This window comes from Stegastes partitus, unplaced genomic scaffold (assembly GCF_000690725.1).
Source record: "Stegastes partitus isolate 25-593 unplaced genomic scaffold, Stegastes_partitus-1.0.2 Scaffold639, whole genome shotgun sequence".
Taxonomy (NCBI): domain Eukaryota; kingdom Metazoa; phylum Chordata; class Actinopteri; family Pomacentridae; genus Stegastes; species Stegastes partitus.
Window position 1 is genome coordinate 2104 of NW_007578370.1, and position 9828 is coordinate 11931.

A 9828-nucleotide genomic window follows, 5' to 3' on the forward strand; every position below is an offset into this window, starting at 1 on the left:
GACAGGAGAAAGACGAGAACAGGCTGGTGGATGTTGAATGCTGGCGTGTCAGTTAGAGCTGCAGCCAGACACTTGAATGTCCACAACTTTACAATTTGTCATGTAAAAAAAATCATTTCAGAAAGCTCTGGATGGACGTGTCAGACAACGTGATCCTGTCCCTTCAAATGTCCACCAAGCAGCATCGACAACCCATTAATTCCATGCCTCACAGATGTGTGACCCGTCGCTAACCTCTGATCTATGCCTCCAATGTCCATCTACATATTTTAAATTCTCATCTGGTGCATACTTGGTTATTTCATGTTGTCTATTCTGTTGTAGAGATGTTGTATGGTTAGAAAAACTTACACTTGTCCCCTTATGTGTACAAAGAAGGGTTAGATTTTAATTTTTAAAAATCCTACATGCTGTTCAGTATTGATAGATCACATACAAATCATGAAACTAATATACTGAACTGTTAGGTTGTGTCCACATTGCAAAATTTAAAAAATATAGATATACTTTTTTCCATAGTATACAGAAAGAATACATAGTGGCTGTCGGTTTATGCTTATTTAACACTGCAGGGGAAATATAACAAGGAAGAGATTTCCAGCAGGGCCCTTTAATTATTAATAGCGGCGCCTGCGCATTACGCACGCCGCTCTGATTGGGTGACACGATCACCTTGTGTTTCCGGAGCGACCCAAACAGCCCAAACAGCTCCTGATGTTTTTCTAACCAGAATCATCCGCGTCTCATTTCCTCCTCCGCTCCGTTAAAACCATGTCAGCTGCGGGCTTCATGCTGCTGGTGTTCACGGTGTCTCTGTGGCCCGGTAAGACTGACGGATTTTGAACGATTTTAATATCTGCATCACCTGACCAGTCGCCATTAATTCTGTTGTAATAGATGAGGCTCATTTATGAACAACAACAAGGGCTGGAGCTGTAATTCTGAGCAATACTGAGCCCGATTTCAGAACAGATTTTTCTCTCTCTCATCATTTCTCTGTCTGTGTCTTTTCACTGAAGGAGACTGCAGGTTTATTGTAAAGCCTTTGTCATTCATCAAACAGGAATCCATGGTAAGCTCTATGTTATTTAAAAATAACCCACACAAAAGGTTACAATACTATATCATTAAAATGTATTCAGTAGCAATAGATATGTCAGTGCTGTCTAATTTAATATTTTACACAATCTGCTCAAAAGATTGAAACACTAACGGGTGTTGATTTGTGTTTTTTACTGTTCATATCTTATAAAAACTGACCACCTCTCTCACTGCGGACTCTCCTCATCAGACACAGGATGTCTGCACAGAATGCAGCCAGATCATCCAGCTGTCTGAGAACATGATTTCCAGCAGCGATACCAAGGTAAGAGGCTCACTGACCTCAGTTTCACTGTACTTTCACTTCACTGTTTTACTGACACATAAGCTGGATTTGCAGAAGTGATGAATACAGAAACTAAGCAGCCACACCCGTCAGCTTTTGTATTACCCCAGAAAGTTAAACCTTATATGAAACATTAGAATAATCTCTGATAAATTACCAATTGGAACAGCGTATGAAATGAGAGAAATTAGCAATATTTAAATGTCATGGCACTAAAATTAGATTTCTTTAGGTTTATCGAGCTCTTTTGCATTCGCTCACTTTGACAAATACAGTCGTGACTTGATAATCTGACCCTTAACAATCTGAAAACCTTGCTGTCCAACAGGTTTATAGGAAAAATGAGTGGAATCCATGAAAAATAGCCTTAACATACTGACAGCCTTGGATTCTGACATGACATTTTATGTCACAAATAAGGATAACAGTGTATTTTCTGGCTGAACAATCCGACAGATTGGCTACGTTCAGACTGCAGGACTTAATGCTCAATTCTGATTTTTTTGCGAGTTCGTTCACTTTTCCAATTAAATGCGACTTGTATGTGATCTGCTGTGTGAACTTCATACAACCCAAAAGTGTCCCACATTCGCAGAAGAGGACACAACGATGTCACACACAGTGAGTGTGCTCCGTGTTTACAGAAGTAAACATGGGTGGTAACGGTGGAGCGTATCTGCCACTCCCCTGCTGCTTCCAATGGTGGAAACAGAAGTGTGACCGCTAACTAAACTGGCATCAGCAGGCAAGTGCTGCCTGTGCATTCCGGCCACTTCCACCCCATCAGGGTGGAAGTGGCCGGAACGTGCCATCCAGCAATGCGTAGTGTTCTAACAATACACTCATTATAACAACTACGAACAATAAATATTAACAACAAACCACCCTTCAAGCATCAAGCCCTCCTTGTTTCTCGACCTCTGTCTTGACAATCCGACAGCCTTGCTATCCGACATAAAAGAAGTTTTACATTTAGTGTCAGATTATCAAGTCACGACTGTATGTCAGATAAAACAAATACATGTTTTCCACACAAGCAGACAACCAACATCCTTGCTACAAAACAGACAACCGACTGCTGTGCTTTTGCAGGAGATCGTGTATGAAACACTGCATGCTTTGTGCCAACGCCTCGCCGGAGATCAGGCGTCTGAGTGTGATTCACAGGTGAAGACTTATCTGCCAAAAATCCTGCAGCAAACACCTGGCCACTTGGTGAGTTTAACTTCAATTTAGACTTATACTTAGAAAAACAATGAACACTAAGGGCTTAAGTGGTACTCGCATGGTAATCGGGGTTCTTCCGGGCTCAGAAAAGGCTTTTAAGAGGCAACTGCACATGTACGTAAGCATATGTTTGAGTAAATAAAACCTCGAATACCAAACCTGGCTAATACTTTCTTCTTAACTCGTATGATTTTGAAGCTGTTGATTTTCCTTTAGCTCTGACTAAAATCTCTTTGCAAGGAAAAATCCTGGTAATATCTAATCATGTTAATTTGTAATATTTTTTTTTTTATAGAAACCAGGTGAGATCTGTGTGGTTTTTGGACTTTGTGCCGCCCACAAGGAGGAGGAACTGCAGAAACCTACTTACCACATCACCAATCAAGATGGATCCAGTTCTGCAGTTGGCTCAGGCACCAAGAATCTTGTGAGTGTGAAAAAGCAGAAGATCAACTAGAAGTACAACTTGTGTCAGTCTATTTACATGCCAGTTCTCTCTTTAGGGGCTATACAACCCGGTCTGCACCCTGTGTATGTTATTTGTCAAGAAGCTGGAGGCTCTGTTGCCCCAAAATATGACTGAGGTGAATCATTTTTCATATCCCGTTACATTCACTCAGATGCCCTTAACATCCATCAAATATTCTAAATGTCACCATGTTCTCTTTCTCGCCCTGCAGGATACTATAATAAAGGCAATGGAAGAGGTCTGCGATCTTCTGCCTCAAAGCTACAAGGAGGAGTGCGATGATTTCGTGGATAAATACGGCGCAGAGATTGTGGAGTTCCTTTTGTCCTCTGCTGCTCCTTATACCATATGCAGTCTTTTACACCTCTGCTTGTTCAAAGAGAAGCCCACTCTAGGTTAGTCACATACGTATATAAATCTGGTCATTTGCATAAACTTCACACGTCCTCATTCACACCAAGTTGCTCCATCTCCCTCAGAGGTGTTCGTCCCCTCGGACTGCGACTCGTGCCGTACGCTGGCCGCGCTGAGCCGTCTGCACCACGGTCTCAACGCTACTGAACCTCAGACTTCTGCTTTCCTGCAGTCTGTGTGCGTCAGTCACCCGAATGCCATCCCCAAGGTCTGACTCTCAGCTCCTGCTAAGACTCTTCCAACTCTTCACAAATCACCCAGTTTTCTACAATACTTTAAGTAGCAGTTACTCAGCTGATTATGCTGTCCCTAAAACCCCCGTGTGTTCCTTTATGTTCATAAATCATCAAAATGTTTTTTATTGGAGTTTTCATCTGGTAAACTAAGAAGAGAGATGCTTTAACGATTTGTCTTTTCAGTGCGATGCTTTCACCAGAATCTACGGCTCACAGCTGCTGAAGGTTTTGGGAAACCAGATGGACGCTCCGCACGCTTGTGAAGTAAGAATACGCTAAAGGTGATACATGTATTGATGTATCTCCCTGAAACTGAGGAAAAGTTTTTTTAATCTAAAAGACACAGTATTACAGCTCAGTTAGAGGTTTTCTTCACAGTAGTCATCCTGTCAGTAGGTCTACGTCTGAATAGTAACATAAAAAGTCAGCAGGGTTCAAACTGACTCACTGACTTTTACCATCGCTTGTAGCAGCATTTGGCCAAGAAATGCACAAACATCAGTTCATTTGTTAACGTATTGTTAAAGTGCATGAGGAGTTCTAGTCCATGCACCACCAATCATGAATGCAGTGCAGCAACTATCATTCTTCTGTGTGGTTCACATTCTCAGGATGTTTTGTCTCTCGTCTGTCCTGCAGAGAGCTTCTCTGTGTGCTGCCTCCAAGAAGGTGGAGTCGCTGGGAAAGAATCCGTGTACTTGGGGACCGAGCTACTGGTGCAAAGACACGGAAACTGCTCAGAAGTGTGGAGTAAGTAAAAATTCAGTATTATTGGTAGTTTAGCCGGTAAAAGCACTGAACAGGTCAGTCCAGCCAATATACAACGTGTATCTCAAGTAAACGTTTTTTTGACACTGGCTAGAGCAGCGGTGGAAAACATCGAAGTACAGTTAGTCAGTGTTTAGGTACAAGTATTTCTATTTTGTGCAACTTTACTACAATATAGCAAGTATAGTGACTTAAAAGATTACAAATTCATATACTCTTCCTGTCCAGTGAAAACCTTGTATCCACAAATTTGGTTATTTTATATTTATATTGAATTTAAATGAAACCCTTTATGGGCTGAGAACATTCTCCTGCTTCTTAATATGTACAAACTTAAGAAATACCTCTTGGATTAGCTGAGCTCATGACAAGCTGGCCTCTGGGAGAAGTGTGGTTCTCACAAAACAGAGACCTTAGTGGGTTAGATTACCCCAGAGTATGTAAAGAAGTTCAAATTACATCAACCGTAAACAACTACAGCAGTAAAATACAACACATGGAGGAGCAAACTGCTGACAGGCAACATTTCTATCTAGATGAAGTACTGTGACTTCTGAAAAGCACAGTTTGGTGATAATTCTTGCATACTTCTTTTGTAATAAAGCATGTAAACACTGTGGTATCAGCACTTTTACATAAGTAAATTATCTGAACACTTCACCGCTGCCTGAGTGTGACACTTCATAGTCATCAAACCAAACACAGTCTGTACTCTTACAGGACTTGATAAACTGTTGTGTAGGCTACTAGTTTAATGTTTAGCTCTAATCAAGAATGCAACAATCAGGATCTGTGAAAAGTCAAGTTCTTCTGTACCGACATACACAGTACTGCGGTTTGAAGTAGCTCTGTAACTCTGTGACTCATAAGTTCGGTTTCACATCTTCTTTCTGTGTTTTTAATCTGCAGAATCGGGCCTTCTGTGAGAAATACATGTGGACGAAGAATGAATAAACAACTTGCCCGAAGCACTGAAACTATGTGCACGCAAAGATGTACTTTCTACAAATGTACTTCACTGATCAAATGTACTTTTTTTAAATGCAATGCACTGATCAACTTTTGTTTTGTTTTTTTTTTTTTTTGCTTTTGGGGAAATTATCCGTGCCATATGTAATGCTCAGTCAACCAGCCATAGATACTCATCATCAATTATTTCAGTTTGCATGAAGAGTCTCAGGTCTTTGGCTGGGATTCAGTTTGAAACATCAGTCTTTGAAGGGGTTTGTGAACTGTGTCATAACTACAGCTATGTCTTTATGAATGTAAAAACTGCCAAAAACATTGATATATATTGTGTTAGTCATAAATGAGCTTGGAGTATATCTTAAAAGCAATCTGGACTGCTGACTGCACAACACAACTGCTTCTTCTGTAAACCATAGTGCTCTTCTGATCATGACTTCTTGTGCAAATGACCACATACAAATAAAACTCCTAAAATGACGTGTGTTGTTACAGTTTAACATACACTTAAGAGGCGTGTGTTCTGGAGGTGGTTTATTTAGAAACTTCCACATATTAAAAAGATAAAACAGTGAAAAAAACATGGAGACATTTACATTTATTTGCTTTTTGTGGCTATTTAAAAAAAAAAGTCCTGATGTTATCTTGCCACTTTCATTAAATTTTCTGTTGTTATTGTCGATCAATTAAATACCCAGCTTATTTCCAAAATGATGACGAAACTTCTAGCCGTTCAAACTGAGGAATATGCTGCCTCACTTACACCCCCGTGTGGTTGTTTGTGTCACCGCTCCCTTGTCTCTTCCAGATCTGTGAGTGAAAAATAAATTACATTTAGAAAATCTAGGGTTCCTTGTTAGGATCAACGTCCATTTTTACTTTAAAACTATAATCACATCTGAAATTCAATTCAGTTCCAGCTGGAGTGAGGGACTTTTACAAGCAAAAGAATGTCCGAAACAGTAAAGCATTTATTCAGATGGCTATTTCATGATGAAATTCTACAAACATACACGATCCTTGTGCATGTTGAAATAGAGCTGGGTCACAACCCACGCGTAGTGCCGCAAGCATCCGTCCTCAGGGTGTGAGCTTTGCCAAACAAGCTCACACAATGTTGCTACAACATGTATGTGCCAGTTGAAAGCTTTTTGTATTTTGCAGGACCCCAAAGTTTAAGTCGGGTTTCTGTGGTAGCAAAGTGTTTTATATCCATCAGCAATGACCGAGTTGCCTGAGCTGAAGAGGGGAGCAACTACAGCAACAAAGACGGAGAAGGCTACAGCAACAAAGAGTGTAATGGAAACACCAAGCAAGCATCCAAGACAAGTTGGTGATGCTCCAGACAAAAAGAAACTATGCATTTAGAAAAATGACGACAGTTTAAAAAAAAAAAAAAAATGTGACTGAAGAGATGACATCTTAAGCCTGTGTTGACAGTGTTTGTGTAATTATTGTCATTGCCAGAAGGGGGAGACTAAAGAGCTCAGTCCTCCAACTATCTGTTACACTGCAGGTTTGAGTTTAATAAAAGAGGAACATTTAAGTGTGTTGTAAATGTCGCACAGGAAAGTATGGAGCTTTCCAATATTTGCATTTTCCAACACACTTAAACAGAGCAGGTAGACTTGCCTGGATGTAAGCCTCTGACAGCGTGATCATCTGGGGGAGAATGTCCGTCACCTGCAGGTCCTGCATCTCGTACCACTTCCCGGTCCCCTGTTAAAACACACAAACACATTATAGCCATTTATAATTAACTATATTTACACAACAGCAGTTCATTGAAAATAAACTGGAATGTATTGTTTTGATTTTTTATTGGCTAAATTCACCAGAGGTGTCTGGCTGCAACTTACATGATGCAGAACATGTATCCTGTACGCTCCCTCAGTAGGTTTCCCATCATGCACTACGTTTGCAACAAGGTCATAGGTAGTGTTCTTCTCTGTAACTTGAGCTTCCTCTGTCAAGTACTCACGAAGGTCTACATTCCTGTTGAAGCACATATAAAGTGACAACCTAAACTAGTCCATATTCATGACAAAATACACAAACATGCAAGAGTTACATTATACAGGAGTAACAACCACTCATTACTATGATGAAGGCTGCATACACTGTTTGAATAGCACTTACGTGATTGGGAAGTTGACAATCGTGGGGTTCTTTTCCACAAAGAAGTTGTTCTTGGTGAATCTTTTGATGCAAAAGATGAGGTACGGAGGCAGTTTGGTCAACTGGAACCTCTTAAGAAAATTCTCTTTGTAGGTTTTGTATTCCTGATTGCAAACAAAACAGTAAAGAGCACAAGTACACAGTCACTGTTAAGCTAATAATAGTTGAGTCAATCACAGATCTAGATAAAATTAGTTGCTACTTAGACACTTTGTTTAAGGACTGACTGTATTTACATTTGACTGTCAGGCAGAGGAATGTGAATGAGACGCTACCTTCTCTGTGCTGCCATTGAACTTGGCCAAGATGTTGAACAGAGGGACCTGCGGGATAATAAGCTGCTCCTTCTCATCTTTGTACAGTGGAGCTGTTGGGAGGTCCAGGGTCAGAAACAGGAAGGTGGATTCAGACATCTGCTCCTGGTACTCCTCCGTCACCAGCAGCGCCTCTTTTTCCTCTGGTGGCTGGAAATGTTTAAAAAAAAAACAAAAAAAAAACACCATGTGGATTCTCTCAAAAAACTTAAAAAGAACTGAAACTGTATTAAAATAGTGGATGTTGCAACCATCACATCTGAGACCATAAATTTATTAGAAAAAATGTTGGGGGTTGCAACAAATCTTTAGGTAACAAATTGAGTGATTAGTATAGTCATTTTAGACTTCTTCTGTGCAAACTGACTTCTTTTTGGAGCTAGACATCACCCCCTGCTGGCCATCAAGAAAGAATGCAGGTCTACACTGGCTTAACTTTTTAGACCCAGAGGCTACACCTATTTTTTTATTTATTGTCGACAAACAGAATCGAATTTTTTCTGTTCTTCGCCTTGCACTTGACCATTACCTCCTCAATTTCTTTAGTTTAGTTCCAAGTATTTAACACTGTATAAGAAAAACTAGATTTTTCGATATTTCTTGTCAAACATTTTTCAATATTTGACAAGAAAACCAATTCAAAAGGAAATTAAACTAACTAACAAACTGAACTAATATCACTAAATTTATTCATATACCAGATGTAATGATTTGCTAATACAACCAGGAAACTCACTAAATCTGGGTGTGGAAGTTTCTTGGAGAAGATCCGCATGGAGCCTTGAAACGCTTTGGTAATGATTGCTGTAGTAGACACAAAGAAAGACAAGGACAGAGGTTAATTGGCACTGTTCTTACAATCAATGATACAGAAAACACTTACAATGTTCAGAATGCTGATTCTAAATTTAATTCAACCAAAAAGAAAGAAAAAATAGAAATATCATGTACATTATTACAACTGAACCACTTTAGTATCACAATCACAAAAAGGCTTGATTTGCATATTCAAGGTCCTAAAATTTATGGGTCCAAACCCGTGGGACTGTTCTCACACTCACAGGGCTTTTTCTTTGTGCCTCCAAGAGCACCATGCAGAGCATTCAAGAACCACGTCATGAAGTCCACAGCGTCGCCTGCAGAACAGAACCCAAAAATCAGCATCACAAAGTATTCTCCATAGGACAGCGCTGAGGCTGTTCAGTACAATTTAGGTCATCTGAAGCTTTACCTTGCTTGGTAATCTGGAAGTTCTTCTTGCTGCACAGGACGACAGCCTGCAGCATCTCATGGGGAGACACATGGGCCTTGAAGTTTCTCGGATTCCAAAGTTTGCGCATCAGCTCGCCGAATCTCTGCACCAAGAGAAACATGATGTCCCCCGGTGGTCTGCGGATTCCTCTGTAGTTTTCCTCCTCCAGGAAGTAGTTTCGCAAAGGTGGAACGTTGGAAAAAGCCTAAGAAGAAGAGTCAAATTTGAAATGGTTGGCGTTATTTAAAAAGTTGATGCCTTCGCCCTAAGTCAGCTGGGACAGGCTCCAGTTCCCCCGCGACTCTAGTGAGGATTAAGCGGCGTATAGATCATGGATGGATGGACAGATGTTAATGTATCGTTGTTATTCATACCTGTAACACCACGTTGGCGTAGTCATTGGCTTTGATGTTGTTGAGCCCCACAATGCCTGGCAGGTAGGTGGTACCATCGTAGGCTCTGTACAGCTTACCCTGCTTGTCCAGGCCGGAAATATGCTGCTTTGTGAAGGTTGGCTTCAACACGTACTGTGGAAGGAGAAGCGTCAACTATTACTGACACAGTTTGAAAATACGGACAAAATCAAACTAAACCTGAATATTAAAAATAAAAAAAAA

General features: G+C 40.4%; 2 protein-coding genes across 2 annotated transcripts in view; one reads left to right on the forward strand and one right to left on the reverse strand.

The window, feature by feature from the left end:
- The first annotated feature begins 691 nt into the window (after positions 1-691).
- sftpbb (surfactant protein Bb) lies at positions 692-5947 on the forward strand. The gene is made up of 11 exons (XM_008289819.1): positions 692-823; positions 1020-1072; positions 1292-1366; positions 2480-2602; positions 2910-3041; positions 3118-3198; positions 3295-3478; positions 3563-3705; positions 3917-3997; positions 4373-4483; positions 5411-5947. The coding sequence occupies exons 1-11, from the start codon at positions 772-774 to the stop codon at positions 5453-5455; spliced, it is 1080 nt and encodes a 359-aa protein (XP_008288041.1). The 5' UTR covers positions 692-771; the 3' UTR covers positions 5456-5947.
- A 37-nt stretch (positions 5948-5984) lies between these two features.
- The window catches only part of usp39 (ubiquitin specific peptidase 39), a 6005-nt gene continuing 2161 nt past the window's right edge, over positions 5985-9828 (reverse strand). Inside the window, exons 5-13 of the mRNA XM_008289820.1 lie at positions 9586-9738; positions 9191-9416; positions 9021-9095; positions 8696-8763; positions 7921-8109; positions 7607-7749; positions 7327-7462; positions 7100-7186; positions 5985-6277 (exon numbers count right to left, since the gene is read on the reverse strand). Of these exons, the coding sequence (XP_008288042.1) occupies positions 6227-6277; positions 7100-7186; positions 7327-7462; positions 7607-7749; positions 7921-8109; positions 8696-8763; positions 9021-9095; positions 9191-9416; positions 9586-9738 (1128 nt within the window). The 3' untranslated portion in view covers positions 5985-6226. The remainder of the gene's footprint in view (positions 6278-7099; positions 7187-7326; positions 7463-7606; positions 7750-7920; positions 8110-8695; positions 8764-9020; positions 9096-9190; positions 9417-9585; positions 9739-9828) is intronic.